At 31.1% G+C, this 19,460-nt stretch overlaps 2 protein-coding genes across 4 annotated transcripts; one reads left to right on the top strand and one right to left on the bottom strand.

Moving 5' to 3' along the window:
- Positions 1–87: 87 nt before the first annotated feature.
- Positions 88–5,883, bottom strand: LOC123219167 (receptor-like serine/threonine-protein kinase ALE2). Of its 3 annotated transcripts, XM_044640942.1 has the most exons (12): positions 5,235–5,883; positions 4,985–5,131; positions 4,195–4,284; positions 3,792–3,926; positions 3,556–3,702; positions 3,335–3,436; positions 3,119–3,226; positions 2,662–3,033; positions 2,225–2,506; positions 1,586–1,978; positions 1,213–1,456; positions 88–1,105 (listed from the first exon to the last, which is right to left on the bottom strand). In XM_044640942.1, the coding sequence occupies exons 2-12, from the start codon at positions 5,073–5,075 to the stop codon at positions 421–423; spliced, it is 2,649 nt and encodes an 882-aa protein (XP_044496877.1). In that variant the 5' UTR covers positions 5,076–5,131; positions 5,235–5,883; the 3' UTR covers positions 88–420. The 3 variants fall into 3 exon arrangements, with proteins under 3 accessions (XP_044496877.1, XP_044496879.1, XP_044496878.1); XM_044640944.1 differs by lacking the exon at positions 3,792–3,926; XM_044640943.1 differs by lacking the exon at positions 4,985–5,131 and having other exon boundaries at positions 5,235–5,881.
- Positions 5,884–14,951: 9,068 nt separating this feature from the next.
- On the top strand, positions 14,952–15,870 carry LOC123218411 (NDR1/HIN1-like protein 6). Its single transcript, XM_044639867.1, has one exon. The coding sequence runs from the start codon at positions 15,073–15,075 to the stop codon at positions 15,829–15,831; it is 759 nt and encodes a 252-aa protein (XP_044495802.1). The 5' UTR covers positions 14,952–15,072; the 3' UTR covers positions 15,832–15,870.
- Positions 15,871–19,460: the final 3,590 nt, after the last annotated feature.

Below are 19,460 nucleotides of genomic sequence, written 5' to 3'. Positions count from 1 at the left end.
GGGAGATGTTATGTAACGTTCATGCACTTCAAAATTTTCAAGATTCCATTACAATGCTAAAGTAAAATCAATTAGCACCATAAGAACTGAAGCTCAATAAATATGCTTATATGCTGCAAAAAATAGGCCTTGTGTCTGTTTACATAGGAGGTTAATAAATTTTACAGATGAATATTATAAATTATTGATGAAGCAACTCTTGAAATGACCAAAAGAAAGTTGAGTGTTTTGCTAAAAACCAGACCACCTCAAAAAGATGAAAATTTTATAAAAGATTCGAAAGATCTCCCCACTGCAACTCATGCTTCAAATTTTAATTACTTCATTGCTGGTTTGAGAGAACAGAAGCCAATTGTGACGCATTGCTCAAGATACTTGCAGAAGTAATTCTAATTTTCTTCGGGAGATATCAGCAAAATTTTAATGGGATCTTTGCAAAAATTTGGATGAAAATGCATGCTCACTCATGCTTCCTCTAGATAAACCTTTTAATCTTTGCCAGAAATGCCTTCCTGATGTTCTTAGAGGGCCTGAAATAGAGTGCCTCCTAAAAGACCCGGAGTTCTGTCGCTCAGGTCCCAATGGCATACTCAGCAACTCTGATGCTGATATCGCTACATTGTTGTCACGACCAATTCCAAAGCCAGATGGCATCTGACAGGCCTCTGAAACTTCGGACAGCTTACCTGAAAGTCTATTCATCTTACTATCTACATTGATCGAGAAGTCCTCACCAAGACCTTTTGATCCTATCTCCTTTGTTTCATTGAATTCGTTACACACTAGTTTTAATGCTTGGACAACTTCACCCATGAATGGCCTATGAGATACTTCAGGCTGCACACACATTGATGCAATTGCTGCTACTTTGGCAATACTATCATAAGAGATATCAGACTTTATGAATGGATCAATGATAATGTCTAGACCCTCCTTACTTGTGAGGAGAGGACGAGCCCACACAACAAGATTCTCTTGACCTGGTGGCTGTGACAAGTCCACAGGCTTCCTTCCAGTTAGCAGCTCAAGGAGGACTACACCATAGCTATAAACATCACTTTTTACTAGAAGATGACCAGTCATTGCATACTCCGGAGCTAGGTAACTGTGTATCAAGAAGTCCAGCAGATACATCAAAATTCCATTATTAAAGAATATTTCAATCAGTTATGAAGAAAATATTATCAAATATAATGGTGAAGGACTCCATACCCAAAAGTTCCCATAACATGTGTTGAGATGTGTTTGTTTCCCTCATCCAATGCTGCCCTAGCTAATCCAAAATCAGAAACTTTAGGTGTAAAATCATGTTCCAACAAGATGTTGCTGGACTTGAAGTCTCGATGTATAACACGAGGGCTAGAGTCCTCATGCAAGTAGGCTAAGCCTCTAGCTGCACCAAGGGCAATCTTCATTCGAGCATCCCAATCAAGTTTACCATTTACCTTGTCAACTCCTGAGAGCATACAGGAAGAACATACGCAAAGCTCTTTTCAAAAAATTAATGTTAACCGAAAAATTAACATTTAGCACTTCAATTAATTAAATAGAAATAGTTGGATAATCATCTTAAAATTGTACCTACCATGTAAATGTGATTCAACACTTCCATTGTGAACTAGTTCGTAGACTAGGCACCTGGTATGGTCCTCTATGCAAATACCAATAAGTTTAACTAAATTTCTGTGGTGCAGCCGGCCAAGCATCTCAATTTCTGCTAAGAACTCTCGGCCTCCATGCTGATCATCTCTCTTCAGAACCTTCACAGCCACCTCTCTTCCATCATCTAAAATGCCTCTATAGACAACCCCAAAACCACCTTCTCCAAGTACTTTTGAATGATCAAAACAATCAGTTGCTCTCTCTATATCATTAAAACTGAAAGTCTTAGCAGACCCTGTGTATGTCACTGTACTAGAATTGAAGGACATTGATGAAGAGCTGAGCATGCTTCGATATTTCCTAGACTCAAGAGCCCCTGCACAATATACATTTCATCATGTATTGAAAAATAAACAATGAAAGTGATGCTCAAAGATCCACAGAACAATAATACAACAACCATAAACTGGAATTTGCGGGTTGATCATTGTAAAATTTTGCAAATACATGTTTGGCATATTTTGCAAATGAATAAACCATTTATTTGAATGAACCTTATTGTTCACTAAAAATGAAGTATTAAATCTTCCAAAATGACTGGAAAATTGAATCAAAATGGTACCTGATGGTTTTGAAGGAGAGGATATGAAAGCATGAGGATTTTGTTTGGATGCTCCACATTTTAATAGCAAAAGCCAAGCTATTCCACAGCATAAAACAAAAGCTGTGAAAGATGACAGGACAATTACAACAATCATGCTTCTGCTAAGCCCACCTTTTTTCCTCCTGGGGATATCAACTCCTAATGGTTTTATTGCTTGTCCACTGTTATCGCCACTATCATATGGTCCATCATTTGTACTAGAAATGTCTGATTGTGCTAAAGGTGGGGAGGGTGGAAGACCTGCTCAGTCGAAAATAAAAGTTTTAAATTCCAAACAGGGTATCTGATTTTAGCATAGAACCAAGGAATAACTCCTACAAAACTAACACCAGCAGCCTTAATAATCAATGCAACTGTAATAAAATATAGAGTAGCAGGACTAACATATATATTACCTGGATATCGGACATATAATACTTCATAGGGACCGAATAGGGAAGCTTTTATGGACATTTGTCTCTTCCAAAACTTTCTGTAGATTGAAAAGGCGGTAGTATCCTTAAATTTTACTCCACGTGGGACTAGATTGATGAGGACTGTGCTTTTCTCCAGCTGCTGACTAGCTGCATTTGCCCCCATAATCCGAACTTGGCTATGATTTAGTCCAACACTTGCTGCAATTTCCTCAGCTAGCTCTGAAACCAGAGGGAAGAATGTGTATATCGCAATGCCAAGACGAAGCTTAACTTGAATTGGCCGCACACAGCCACATGCTGACCCAGGCGGTGTGTAGGTCAGTGGCTCTGTGCATGTCACCATGGCACAATCTGCAAGTAAAACCAACTAGGATTTTAACAAAACTAATCAGCATGCCATTCAAATTAACAGTAGCAAAGCAAAGGATATATGTACCTCCGTTAGGAGGAGGAGGTGGTAGAGTCATAACTATAGATGGTGACGGAGCCTTCTTCTTCTTGTAGAAAGAGCTCATAGGAGAAACTGTAGGCTGAAGAAAGGGCACTTGGAAAAGAAACAGAGCACAATCAAACATTATAATCATCAATAATCACTATGCAGTAAGTAGAGAACTCCAAAATTAAACCAAAGAGAAAATCAGTTTTCACATACTACTAAAGTGGCCTGATGGAATTATCTCCGATGCTGCGGGGGCATGTGAACTCCAGCTTGGTGCCAATGCAAAGGGAGAATGAAACGGGGAGATTGAAGGACCTGCACATATCATATTTTCCCTCAAGGTAAGTATTAAACATAGTTTTTGTGAAATAAATCTTCAGTATAGTGTTATGTAACAAAATTTATTGAGGCAATTCCATAGGAGATGGACATACCTTGCCATCTGTTAGTGGCAGAAGGAATAAAATAAGATGGTCCAGAAGCAGGGCCATGCAACCATTTCTTTGGAGGATCTCTGAAAGATGGCATCGAAGGCGCAAGAGCAATACTTGAAGGCCTTATAGAATGATGTGAATGGCCAGCTACAATAGGAATTAATAAATTGTTAATTGTTTGCAGTTGGGCATCGCATATTAGTTAACCATATAACTTAGCAAATGCAACATCCTACATTTGAGGTTTCCAATAGAGGGAGAATAGTCCACAGGTGATGAAATATGGTATGCTTTTTTAGACGGTGCATGCATCTCTCCATGTCGTTTCCTTCCATAATTGGAAGGACTAACCTTTGGAGGGAAAGTGTGGTCTGAGGCATCATGAACAGCAGAACCAAACAAGAATGAGTTAATACATTATCAAGGTGAAGGTACAAAAATAAAGAAAATTTCCTTGGTCATTTAACAACAATGAATTGATAAGACACCATGATCACTCAAGTATTTACATGCAATTGTCATTTCAAAGGATCAATGTATGCCAGCAATAGGAACTTTCTAGGAAGAAATTGTTGGATTGATTAGAACTTCACAAGAAGAAATCCAGCAACTGAAATGTGGTGACAATGTAAAGCTCACCTTGTGGCATCAATGGCGCTTGGCCAGGCCTGACAGAGTGAACAGGAAATGAGTTTTGTGGCAGTCTCCTTGGAGGTAATGCAAATGTTACTGCATAAGTTGCAGCAGAATTAGAGACACTAAGTGACAATGTCCATGGTGAAAAACAGAAAATTCATGTTCTGGGAAAGAGTTTAAAGGCTACTGAAACATAAATCTTTATCAAGTCAACCCATAAAAAAAAAAAAAAAGAAAAATAAAAGCAAAGTAGAAATACTATGTCACTTAATCAGCTCATTGAGCTTGAAAATTAATTGTTTACAGTCAGTTTCCAAAAAACTTAATAAATTGATCATTTAGTAAATGACAAACAATTAGGCATGGCATTCTTGTCAGTTTTAGGGCCAAACACTCATCATGATCAAAACTACTGACCCATGAGAGCGCATTAAGGACTCTATGGAAATACAGAGAAATAAACTTTGCAACTTGGAAATTTATGCAGAATTAAACTCGACAGATCAAACTTGGAACATTTTGAGAAGCCAACTTCAGTTTACTCTTTGAAATTAAGTGCAGAGTCCTAACTGAGTCAATTTCTGAGCTAACTCACTCAAAATGCATCACTCTAAAGTAAGAACAAAATAGCCTCAACTTATAATTCATACAACTAAAGTTTTTCCCACTTTCTTGATTACTAGATCTTCAAATTTCAAGAAAATTTACTTGTGATCCAACATGCAAAAGTGCCGGGAGCAAATGCAATTCAATGTAGAAACCAACTAAAACACTAACAACCAGATCTCATTACCTGCAGATCCATTAACTGAGAAAGCAGTGATAATTACAGAAATTTCTATCAACAGGAGAGCCAACTTCAACCCCATTTCAAGATCTCTCATTTCTCAAACATCAAAGCAAATAGCAGAAAGTGAAGAGTAGAGAAAAAAGAAACAACCTGAAGCAAAAAAATGGGCATGACTCGAAGTAACAAACAACACTAAACAGTTCACAAAAGGAAGAACCCCACAAATAGTATCACAAAAGTAACAAGAACTCACGCAGCTCAGTGAACATGTAAAGCCCATGTTATGTGGGTAATAAAGAAACCAAATTTATCTTCTTTCTCCACATTAAGCACTCAAAAACACGACCTTTAATCAAAATCTAACACAATACCCACTTTCTTTTGCTGCCATTGGTGCTAAAAGTTACAACAGAAGCTAAAACCGATCAAAGAAAAAGCAAAACAGCACACTTTGATAAGCAAGTAAGAAGGACATTGGACTCTTTTGAGCAGCGATGGTAGGTGGCTTGGTGGGGTTGAAAGAAGGAAGTTTATACATGCTAAAAGAATTATTGTTTTGGAATCTTTGTTGAAAGTTGATAAAACTTTAGATTGTTTAATGAAGGATTGAAATGTGGTGTCAGCTGATCCATGGATAGTCAAAAGGGTGGTTGCAAAATAAAATCATTGTGTTCAAAGTTTGAAATGTTGGGGAAATGTTTATGGTTTTTTTCTATCCAAATGCAATATTTTACCTTGCTTGACCACTGTTCTAACAAAAGTCCACCTCCATTGCCATCATATTTAGGAGATTATTGTCATCTTGGACCCCCACCTAACTGGCCTTTTCTTCCATCTTTCTTTTAGGCACTCACATTGGCACTACACCACATGCAGGGGAATAATTTTACAAAATATCTAACATTAGCTAACTTAACTAAGGGTTTGTTGAAACTAAAACATCTTAATTTTATAAAAATAAATTGAAATGTTTCTCATTTGTGTGTAAAGGAACTGCAAATGTCTGAAATACAAATAAACATTCATTGAAAGAGAATGAACATCTTAGTTTTTTTTTTTTCTTAAAAAAAAGGAGTATATCTAAACATTCAATGCATGGTTTTCCATCAACCAAATTTATTATTTATTAAAATTAAGCATTCCCACAATCCCAACAAAAGAAAGAAGAGAATGAACAGATGATTTTCATATCTAGCAATTTTACAAGATTTAGAACATGTAGATGCAGGATGTTGAGACAAGATCATATCATGGGCAGTCTTAGACAAAGCTAAGCGACAGATCTTGTCCTCATGAGAGACAATTCATTGAAAGAGTTTGGTTGTTGCAATAAAATAACAATGATCGGCTAAACTAATAATATTATTTCCTGCAGCTGCCATTGATAATCACTCACCAATCAAACATTAAAATTGTCGGTGAGTTTGATTAGCAAATTGCCTCTTCTTCTATAATTTATCAGTTTAAACTTTACTCTCCCCCACCTTTAATTTGTAGGGCCCCTCCCTTGTTTGAGCCCAGATGGTCCATATCTTCTTCTTCTTTGTTTATTTCTTTTTCTTATTTTCACCATTGTTACAATGTTATTATCAATTTCATCTTGAATGTTAATTCAAGACCAAGTCAGGTAATATCATCTGCAATGTCAAGGTAAAGTCCATTGAATTAAGAATTATTATTTAAAGTATTTGAAGATTCACCTTATTTAAGTTATTATGATATTTCAGATACTTTTTGTTTGGATAAAGTTTTATTATTAAAAATGAAAGATTACATTGAAGATAGATATGTTAAGGGATTACTAGAAATAAATAATTAATATATTTGATAAAATTTGATAAAAATAAATAGTCATAAATAGTTAATTTATTTAAATATCCTTAGGTATAATTATTCTAAAATATTTTTATATTATTTATTATATTAATTGAAATTACGGTCATTTTTATCTTAAAAAATTAATAAATAAAAATATAATTATAATAAAATCAATATTAACTTAATAATATTTTAAAACCTAATGTGTAGATGGATGTGAGATTACTCCCTATATTACTTATCACATCCTCGTTGATAATAGAATATTATCGTAATTTTTTATTACTTATAAGACAAATAAAATAATATAAATAATAAAAAATAGTTTATCAGAATAATCTCTCTCTACCCCCAACCAAACACCGTCTTAGAGATAGCAAACGATTGATATTATATGTAAAATTAATGTGAGGAAATTAAACATAGAAAAGGGCAGAGCCAACTAATTTTAACTACCTTATTTATCCTAATAATTAGTCCCTAAAGAAAGGTCGCAATAAATTGAATAATATAATAATAGAGTAATATTATATGCATAAATTTATGCATAATTAATGACTTTGTGATTGAATGGTTTAAAATTAAAGATAAACTAATATCTAATCACATTATGACATGTCATTAATTATACACCTAGTTTTATTGTACAATAATAACCTCTAACCAAACCACCCACGTGCTTATTATTAATTTTTCTCAATTTATATTATGTTGGGTTGCATTAAATTTATAATAATTTATAGCTAGAAAATGAAACTTAGTGTTTCCCTACAACTTTTGTCTAACTTATAATTTTCTCATTATTATATGCTCAAATTTTGCTTCATTTAGGTTTTATATCTTCATGTGAGGCCCGCCTCATGTTGCCATGTTTGGGCCTGTCCCAAACATAAGGAATGGGCATAAAATATAAAACCCAATCTTGTTTCCTAAAATGGGGGCCTTCGGCTTACTATTTTCAATAAGGTTGATTTTTCACTTCAATCAAAAAATTAAAAAAAAAAACAAGAGTAATACTATACATGCACATTTTTAATACATAATTTAAGTATATAGATTATGTGTTATCATGTGATTAAATCTCACTTTAATTTAAAATTCTCTAATCACATGATAACACATAATCTATATATTCAAATTGTGTACCAAATATGTATACGCATAATTTTATTGAAGTAAGTATTTATTAGATGGCCAAAGGATTTTTTTCACCAAAATTTTAGTCTAATTTTAAAAACATACTTGTAACATTTCAAAAACTTAAATACTCATTCATAGGCTAACTTATGTTAGAATTTTCTATTAGAGATTAGGGTAAAATTGTCGTTTTACCACTAAACTCTAAAACCCTACAAAATTTATATCATTTTCCCATTTAGTTTAGAAAACTAACAAATTTCCCCTAAGATAAAATTTTAAAAAATTCACTTTTCCCCCCTCAGGTTTCAAAATCTTGCTTCTATTTTCTGACAACCGGCTTTGATCAAACCATCTTCTTTCTCGACGACAACAATGGACTGATGCAATTCGGTGACCTTCGATAGCCAGAACGACAAGCTTCATCTTCAGAAAATGAATTAGACCCAAACGACACTTCATCTTTGTCTTCGTCCATATGATGACAAAGACGTCTTCATCGTCGTAGGGGTCTTATAGACGACGAAGGATTCATCATCCTGACTGTGATTGTCGAAGGTTGTTAGATTGCATGAGTAAGGAGCAAACATCCATCATCAACAACGGAGGAAGAAGATAGCTCAACTAGAGCCGATCGGCAAAAATGGAAGTAAGATTTTGAAACCTTAGGGGGAAAAAGTAAATTTTTGAAAACATAATCTTGTGAGAAATTGTTAGTTTTATCAATAAGGGGAGAATGATATAAATTTGGTAAAGTTTTAAGATTGTGATAAAATGACTATTTTATCTTTATCTTTAATAAAAGTTAGTTCATGGATAAATATTTAGTTTTTTAAAATATCATAGATGTATTTTTTAGAGTAGATTAAAACTTGGGTGGGAAACAGTCCTTTGGTCTTATTAAATTGGTTTTTGATTTTCCAACCCACCAACGCCCTTTGAAATTATTGAACTACTTATGTTTTTCAAGTATAATACAAGTCAAGATTAGTTGAAACTTGTTTTTCATGAGATTCGTAAAAAATCTATATTGGGAGTTGAGAGATTTTGATCATTTCATTAAAACTAAACCCATCTAGCAATAATAAATCATACTCATACTGAAATATTTAATTAATAAATTTTCTATGATTTTATTCATTCTTCAATATTATCGAAAGTTTGGGTGTTGCCGAAAATCAGTCCTTACTAACAAGATTACAGGTTTTGATGAAACTTCCATTTTAATCTCATATTTATAAAACTAATTTAAAATTTTCAATAATCCCTCCTTAGATCCCAATTGAGTGGTAGAAAATATTTACCATGGTTAATTTTTTTGATAACATTTTCTCTAGACATTATCGTGGGCTTGTTGAGCCAACTTCAGTGTGATCCATCATGTCCAAAAGCTGGGTCAAATCAATCTAAGCTTATTAATTAATGGATCTAGTAGGTCAAACCAATCTATAGGTTTAATTTTATGATCCCTGACATGACTCATATAATCCATGAGTCTAACACAACTCACAATTTTATAAATCATGCTCATATTTATTGTGCCTAAAAGAGGGTGCTGACCCTACCATGTCTAATTATCGCAATAATATAGTTGAACTTTTTTATATAGATAGTAGAAATTAAGTAAATTAATGATATTATAATGTAGTTTAACCCTAATTAAGAAAATAAGTGATTTATATTTTCCCACCCAAGGTTCCATCCATTTGAAAATGCATAAATTACATTTTTTCACACAAAACTTAACTTCATTAAAAGTTAATGCTACAAAAGATAAAATATTAGTTTCACCTTTTAAAAATTATGAAATAAAATAAAAATTTACCTTTTTACAAATCATATTTTAAAATTTTAAATATGATAGTTTGACCATTTTATATATTTAAAACACTTATAATTTAAGTTTGGAAACTCTAATTGCTAAAATTGTCATTTATTCCAAATCCACTAAACCTCCAAACATGACCGTTTGACCATTGTACAAATTTAAAAAACCTATAATTAAATCCTTACAATTTTAGTTTAGAAACCCTAATCGTTACAACTATCACCCATCCAAACTCAAACCCCCACAAGAACCATCAGCCATCCAAGCTGAAACCCACAAAATCATCACCCAACCAAACTCAAATCCATTAGGGGTCGCAAACATGATAGATTGACCCTTTTACAGGTTTAGAAACTTGTAACTCAATCCTTCTCATTTAAATTTGAAAACCCTAACTACCACAATTCCCACTCATCCAAACCCAAATCTACCACAAACTTAATGAAATTGCCAAAATCTATCAAGAAGAATATGGTGAAAGTGAAAGAATAAAAAAACAGTGTTGATGATACAAAAAGGATTCCATTTAGATTTGAGTGATTTACATTTCCCACTAAGGTTCAACCCAAAAACACTTTTCTATCCTTTGATGATATAAATCAGACCCAAACATTTGGATTTGTGTGTTGTAAAAAATCAATACTTACTAAAAAGATTATTGGTTTTGATGAAACTTCCATTTTAATCCCATATTCATAAAACTAATTTAAATTTTTCAATAATCCCTCCTTGGGTCACAATTGAATGGTAGAAAATACTTGCCATGGTTTAACTTTTTTGATAATATTATCTCTAGACGCTCTTGTGGGCTTGTCCAGCCAACTCCAATGTGGCCTATCATGTCCAAAGGTTAGGCCAAGTCAGTCTAAGCCTATCAATTAGTGGGTCTAGTAGTTCAGACCGATCTGCAGGTCTTACTCTATAACCCCTAATATAACTCATATAATCTATAAGTATAGCACGACTCATAATTTTACAAATCATACCCCTATTGACCGTGCCTAAAAGGGGGTGTCGCCCCTACAATGTCTAATTATCTCAATAATATAGGTGAACTTTTTATATAGATTGTAGAGGTTAAGTAAACTAATGATATTGTAATATAGTTTAACCCTAATTAAGAAAATAAGTGATTTATATTTTCCCACCCAAGGTTTGGACTTAAAACACCTTTCCATCCATTGAAAATGCATAAATTACATTTTTTTTAATACAAAACTTAACTTCATTAAAAGTCAACGTTATAAAAGTTAAAATATTAGTTTCATTTTTTAAAATTTTGAAATAAAATAAAAAATTACCTTTTTACAAATATCATTTTAAAATTTTAAATATGATAATTTGATCATTTTATATATTTAAAAAACTTATAATTCAATCTTTATAATTTAAGTTTAGAAACCCTAATCGCTAGAATAGTCATCCATTCCAAATCTACTAAACCCCAAACATGACCATTTGACCATTGTACAAGTTTAAAAAACCTATAATTAAATCTTTAAAATTTGAGTTTAAAAACCCTAATTGTCACAACCGTCACCTATTCAAACTCAAACCCCCACAAGAACCATCACCCATCGAAATTGAAACCCACCAAAATCACCACCCACCCAAACTCAAACTCATTAGAATCGCAAACATGACAGATTGACCCTTTTACAGGTCTAAAAACTTATAACTTAATCTTTGTCATTCAAATTTGAAAACCCTAACTGCCACAATTTGCCACTCATCCAAACCCAAATCTACCACAAACTTAATGGAATCACAAAAATCTATCAAGAAGAATATGGTGAAAGTGAGAGGAAAAAAAGGGGCGTTGATGATTAAAAAATGATTCCATTAAATTTGAGTGTTGGCATTTTCCTACTAAGGTTTAGCCCAAAAACACTTTTCTATCCCCTAATGATATAAATCATACTTTTCCACCAAAATCAAATTTCATGAAAAAAAAAAAAAACTTACGTTATAAAAGCAAAATAGTAACATCACTATGAAAAATTTTGGAAAAAAAAAACACTATCACATATCTCAATTTAACGTTTTAAAAAATAAAAATTTGACCATTTTATATGTTTGAACACCTATAATTCAATCCGCACAATGATATTGAAAACTATAGTCCCCACTAGCTTTTGTGAATTCAACTATTGAAAGGATGGTGCGAAAGAGGTAATCGAGGTGGATCTCTAAGAAAAAGATATGATCATTAGTATTGTCAGATCATCTTAAAGGTTGAAAATCCTTGAATCGAATTTTTGGTTAATGAAGGGGATTAGTTAGGCCACAGTTGTACACAAGCAACCCTTTGAAGTTAAATGTTTCCATAAAGTCATTAAAAGGGAGCCACCTCAATGATGTTAAATGAACAGGGGAGGATCTCAGGAAGGTAATGGTGAAGCTCAAGGGGAGATGTTAACAATAAGAGAACAAAACAAGGTGAACATTTAATGATGAAGCTCTTGGAGGCAGTGAGGCCCATCCTTTAGGCTAACAAGTTAGCAATGATTGGGCTGAAGGAGAACATGGATAACAAGAATAAAGGGAGTGACCATTGGCTTTATGCCACATCGCATAGGCAAACAAAGCAAGGTGAGCAAGTATGATTTATGTTATCAATAAGTGAAAAAGTGTTTTTAGGTCAAACCTCAAGTGAAAAAAATATAAATTATTATTTAAATTTTAGTTAATTTATGATGATATAATAATTTTAAAAAATGAAATAAGCAGAGATAATATAATAATTTATGTTTTTGATATTATATTAAGATTATTTTATATTGATGGAATTAAATTTTGAGAAAAAAATAATCTATGAATTTGGTGGGTAGAAAATGTTTTATGGCGAAACCTGGGGTGGAAAATGGAAATCATTCTTAATTCTTAAGAAATGAATTGGGTGAAGAATCAATTTGCTGTTTCTTTTATTTCCTTGCTGTCAATGATTGAACCAGATAGGAGTTGGGCTGTTTGTTTCTTCCTCTGAAAAGGCTTATTTCTTATGGTGATACGCGTACTATCTGTCAGACAATTGTTGACCGTTAGATTGAGGCACCAGTGTGTGATCAGGTGATCAAAGCTGGAACGTGTGGGCCGTCTCTTAATAATTGAAATTGTAAACACGTGTTTGATGGCGAGGCTGCTCAAAGTCGGTGCCATGGATACATCTAGCTAGTTGTCAGATGGTAGTTTCACTCTCACTTACGCTCGTTTCACTCACCTTACCTTTCACGATTATGTTTTTTTTTTTTTATATATATTGTGAAACATTAAATACTGATTATATAGGTAAATTTGTATATAAATAATAATATATTATTATATAATTAAATAATTTAAAATTATAAATAAAATAATATTTAATTATAAAATAATATATAATTATTTGTATATAAATTTACGCATATGAGATCGAGAATTATCCTTTCTAAATAAGAGAGTTTCATTTTATATAAAATTTAAATTTTAGAAATATTTTAAAAATCATTTTTAGATAGACTAAATATCTAATATTTTATAAATAATAAAATTATTTAGGCAATTTTATGTATAAGTAATGATGAGTAATTATGTGATTAAATATTATTTTATCTCTAATTTAAAACTATCAAATCATACAGTAATATATTATTATTTATACACATGATACTACTCTTTTATAAACATAATAGTAAAATCATATATCGTATCGTGTATCAAAAACTTAATTTTCTATAGTATATCATATCGTATCGTATGATACATATTTTAAAAAATAAAATATTAAAATAGTGATAAAATAATAAAAAAATAATTGACACATCATTATTTTGAAACTATCACAAACACTTTCACAATTTAAAAAATGTTCATTTATACCCGTATTATATCATCATTTTTTGTAAAAATATATATCGTTTTGTATCAATAATATGTATCATATCGTAAGATATATATCGTATTATATGATATATTTACTGTATCGTATCATATCATAAGATTTATATAATGTATTATAGAATACAATTAACTATGTGTATAAATGCATTAGACTTAACAATATCACTATGATAAAAATTTCAATATATTTGGATCATGTCAATTTTCATTTTTCAACCTAACAAAACAACGAAACATGTCCACAAATGAGTTTTTATTAAACTTTCGATAGTCGTCTTATATTTAGAAGTAATAAGTTTGTTTGATAAAAGTTATTTAAGGGAAATTATTAATTAAAATATTTTAATATAGAAAAAAATTTAAAACTATAATCTGAAATTACCAAAAACATAAAATCAGTTAGTATTGAAATAATTTTGAAATGGTAAAATAGCCCAAAAAGAAGTACAATGCAGGTAAACTCCTTTCAACCAAGCATGCTCTAAATCTTTTATGCAATTTCTATCTGTTTTGCAGTTTTATTTATAAAAAATGTAACAAAAAATAAATTTTATAAAAAAAAAAATAAGGCAATTTCTTGCAAAAACTTGGATACTAAGGCCATAACACTATTTCCCACATAAGATTTGCTAAAATAACAAATTCTCACCCTTTAAATTTCAAAATACAGATTTTTATTCGCCAACTAATTTCATTAAGTAAAAAGGTAAGAAAACATTTTGTATAATTTTTTTTATTTTATCTTGTTCTTTATATTTTATTTTTATTTTCCCTTTTTTATATGTCCTATTTTCAAAAGTTTGGGAATATACTGTATTTTCTGATAATTTTAGGAGCGTTAATAAAACTTTTAAGGGGTTTTGAAAATTTGAAAAAAAAAGTTTGAGAGAATTTTTATAAATTTTAAAAATTTAATATGTCACTTGGTAGTTTTAAAAGTGATAGCTATATACCCTTACCAAATTGATCAAGACATAGAATTTTAAAATTAATTATAGTTTTGATAATTTTTGAAAGTGTAAGTAATAAATTATTTAAACTAGCAATAATATTAAACATTAATTTTAATATAAGACAAAACATTTATTTTTAGGAAAATCAAATATATTCACTAAGGGAAGTGAATGGGAGAAAATTTTGACTTTTTGAAACATAATAGACGTGACTGTCATTTCATCAAACGTTGGGTGCAAATAGTAACTCAGCCTAATATTAATAATAATAAAGAAATTATACTAGCAAAATTGATTACCACACGCTTTAAAACGCGTCTTTTAGTTATAATGTTGTTGTCGCCCTCTTCTTTCCTTCCATTTCGTGGTTCTGACGACCACAAGAAGAAGCACAAACTCTCTCTCTCTCTCTTCAAATCTCTACTAAGTTTTCACTTGAACTCCTTCTCTTTTGTCTTTCTATCTCTGAACCAAAAATGGCTGACAGAGTTTATCCATCTGGAAAACAAAACGCAAACGGCGCAAACCCCGCTTTTCCCGCTACAAAGTCTCAACTATACGGCGCCACCCGTCCAGCCTACCGCCCCACTCCGCGCCGCCACAGTTATCGCCGTTCCTGTTGCTGTTCCTGTTGTCTCTGGTCAACTCTTACCATCATCCTCCTCATCTTCCTCGTCGCCATCGCTGGCGCTATCGTTTACTTTCTTTACCGCCCTCACCGCCCTTCTTTCACAGTCTCCTCCCTTAAAATCACAACCCTAAACCTTACTTCGTCGTCGACTCTTGTCGCCAACATAAACCTCAACATAACGGCGAGGAACCCGAACAAGGAACTCGTTTATTACTATAATCCCACCAGTGTCTCACTCCTCACGGACGACGGCAACGACATCCCCATTGGCAACGGTTCGTTTCCTGCCTTCGTTCATGGCACCAAGAACACGACGCTGCTGAAAACGAGCATAAAGGGGAACGGTCAAGCACTCGACGACTTCTCCGCCAGTAAGTTAAGCAGTGATTTAAAGAGTAAGAGTGGTTTGCCATTGAAGATACAGTTGGATACGAAGGTGAAGGTGAAGATGGGAGCCATCAAGTCACCCAAAGTTCGGATTAGGGTTTCGTGCAACGGCATCAAAGCGACGGTCCCGACGGGGAAGACGGCGACCGCGGCGTCGACGTCGAATGTCAATTGTAAGGTTGACTGGAGAATCAAGATCTGGAAATGGACGTTCTGAGAAAAAGAGTCAAAATTCCAAAAATTTAAAAATTCTCAAGGTGTGATGTTCAATAATTTTTTTAATTTTATATATTTGGGATTAATTTGATAATTCTTTATCAATATATATATATATATATATATATTTTTTGCGGGGTGATTTTATTTTATTTTATTTTTTTGTAAAAGGAAGAAATTAAGGTTGGTGGTTGTTAAAACAGATAAAGAATTTTTAATAATTTTACTTTATTGTTGAATTATCAAGTGATTATTCTTTTAATTGCATTATTAATTTGCTTTTCAATGAGATTATGACGTAATTATAAATAAATTAAATTAATGGTGAATGATTATTTTGTTATTATCAATATATAATTAATCAAAAAATGCTGCCATTGAAACTAGAAAAGAAGCAATTTTGAATATCATTGTGTTTAAATTATATGATGTAATTTAGAATTTGTCTATATACAAAGATAAATTATTTTAATTAATCGTATTTAAATTTAATATAAAATAATATTTAATTATATTATAATATATTATTATTTATTTTTAAAAAATTATTATTTATATCAATTTTCATAGATTTTCTCAAATATTATGTGTATAATAAAATTATGGGTATATATTTTTTATAAGTAATATTATATATATTTATTTTTGAGCATATAAATATATACATATATAATGTGTAATAATATGATTAAATATTATTTTATCTTTAATTTAAAATCATCTAATTATTTGATGATATATAAGGTTAGATTCGAATCGAGTTAAGTTTGAGCTCGGTTCAATTTACATATAGCCGAGCTTGAGCTCATGAAAGTTAAGTTTAAACTCAGTTTGATTCATTTTTTGTTATTAAAATGACATTATTTTCATGTATATTGATCAAAACGACATCATTTTGTATCAAAATTTTTAATTGGAAACTTTGACCAGTAGCTCGAACTCGACTGAGCTCGTATAGGGCTGGCTAGTTTTGGGCTCGTTCGAACTAAACTCGAGTTCAAGCTCGAACGGGTTTGGTTTGAGTGCAGCCTTAATGATATATATCAAATGTGTATTTATTTATGTACTCAAAATAGATATATATAGTTTTATTAATTTTTTATATGAGTAATATTATGTGTATTTATTTTGAGTAATATTTATGTATATTATTACGTGGCTGAGTGTTATTTTATTATTAATTCAAAATTATTTAATCATATAATGATATATATATAAATGTATTTATTTATATATTTAAAATAAATATATATAATTTTATTATTTTTATATATAGTTTAGATATATAAATAATATATATCTCTACATAATTAAATAATTTTAAATTAAAAATAAAATAATATTTAATAATATAATAATATATTATTTATATATTTAAATTATGTATAAAAAAAAATCTGTCACTCATTGTATATAAACATGGACTTTTTCATTTGAAAAAGCAAATATGCAACTTGGAGGAATAGATGAAGACAAGAGCATATTCTGACTGATTTATGTTGATTTATACATTTAAAATTTAATTTTAAATGTAAAACTAAAAATATGTTCAATTAATTAGCTGGAATTTTTATACATTAATTGTTGAAAATTAATTTGGAAAAATGCATTTACTATAATAATATAATTCCCCAGCTGGCTATTAATCATAAATTCAAAGATGGGAAAATTCTGTGTGTCGCCCATTTTTTTTGAGTCAAATGCTTATAGTGGCTGTCATGTCATTCCCAGTTGTTCCGTTATATATATATTAATTAAGACTTACTGCTAAACTACTACTAATTAATTATAATCTTAGTAAAAATTAGAATTATTTATATTTTTATTTAATTTTTGTTTTAAATAAATTATTCTGAATTTAAAATATATTAAATATATATTTAATACGTTTTTATATTAAATAGTATTTTTGTTGTTTTTTTTTTATGTTTTCTAATTTTTATAAATTTTTTAAAATACAAAAACTCTATTATATTTTCAATTAATTACCATAATCTAATAACTATATAAAACAAAAACTTAATTTTTTTGCCATTCAAATTTTTATGTGTCGGTGGGAAATAATTTTGTGGTGGTTGACTTGCGTGTACAAATGTGGGTGCGTTTGGAAGGTAAACATTAGGGCCCTCGGAATTCAGAAAGTGCTTTTTCTTGCGGAAGTGCTTTCTCTATAAGCTGGAAAATTAATCAAGGAGAAAGGAAAGGGGTTGGTCTTTCTAAAATTTTGAAGGCATGTGTGAAGGAAGCATGTATTGAGGAGTGATTGAAGCATGCACATGAAGGCAGCCATGGCCCCATAGCCTTATATCTTCAATAATAATTTTTGACATGTGAATTTTTAGTGAAGAATTATTTTTTTTTCCATTTTTTATTATGTGGGTCAACCTATTTCTAATATTAAATATTAAAGGTATCTTCTATATTCAACAAATTTAAAAAAAAAAAGCCAATCCCAAAAAAAAAAGGGTTAATAAGAATAATCCCTTTATGTCATATTTGATTTAAGTAATTTTTTATTTAAAAAATTATATATTACTTATAAATTATTATTATTATATTTAATAAAATTGATAAATATAAGTATTGATTTAATTAGTGTATTTGATTAACCCTAATAAAAAGAATAAATATTATTTTGTTTAAATGTTTTTAAAAATTATTAAGTATTAATTAATATTGTGTTTAAATAAATAAACATACTTTATGTTAAATTATTTGTTTTGTGTTTTTGTTAAATATCATTCATGATAGTAATTTATTATAATTTTCTTCATGTTGTCAAAGTATAAAATTAATTAATTAAATTATCAATATATTTTTTAAATTATTATTTTAATTAAAAATAAAAGTCTTTTTATTGTAAAAATTTAATTAGTAAATATACTAATTTTTTAATATCTAATATAGAGATGACAAACAAATTACACCTATACATTTTTCATTACATGACAAACAAAAAAAATAATCAATAACACCCCGAACTAAACATTATGGATAGGAAATAACAAAAATATCCTTCGGTTGGGTACTACAATAAACAAAGGCCAAACGACTATTTCCCACCCAAGGTTTGATGTTTTCTCAAATGTCTCCCCTTTAACTATGAAAACATCAAACACCCACCCATGGCCGGTTAGATTTAACAAAACCCTAACGCCTGAAAATTTTATCTCTTTTTGCCCCCCTGAACTTTAAAAACTAAAATTTTCCCTCAACCTAAGTTTTAAAAAATGACAGTTTCACCCTAGGGTTTGGTTTTGAAATCTCCGACGACCGTTTCGGCTCCATTGCCGACGACCTCTCCCTCTCGAAGCAGCCTCTCCTTCCGGTGAATGTTTTCCTCCCATTTGGAGGCTCGATCAACTTCGTCTTCGCCTTGGGAGACGAAGAACCTCGTTGGGGAAGACGAAGACGTCTTCATCTTCTTCGTTTTCCCCGACGAGGTTCTTTGTCTCCCAAAGCGAAGACAAAGCCGATCGAGCCTCCAAATGGGAGGAAAACATTCACCGGAAGGAGAGGCTGCTTCGGAAGGGAGAGACCATCGACAATGGAGTCGGAACGGTCGTCGGAGATTTCAAAACCAAACCCTAGAGTGAAACTGCTATTTTTTAAAACTTAGGCTGAGGGAAA

This window comes from Mangifera indica, chromosome 6 (assembly GCF_011075055.1).
Source record: "Mangifera indica cultivar Alphonso chromosome 6, CATAS_Mindica_2.1, whole genome shotgun sequence".
Taxonomy (NCBI): Eukaryota; Viridiplantae; Streptophyta; class Magnoliopsida; order Sapindales; family Anacardiaceae; genus Mangifera; species Mangifera indica.
Note: the sequence above shows the minus strand (reverse complement) of the source record. Positions and strands in the feature narration are given on the sequence as shown.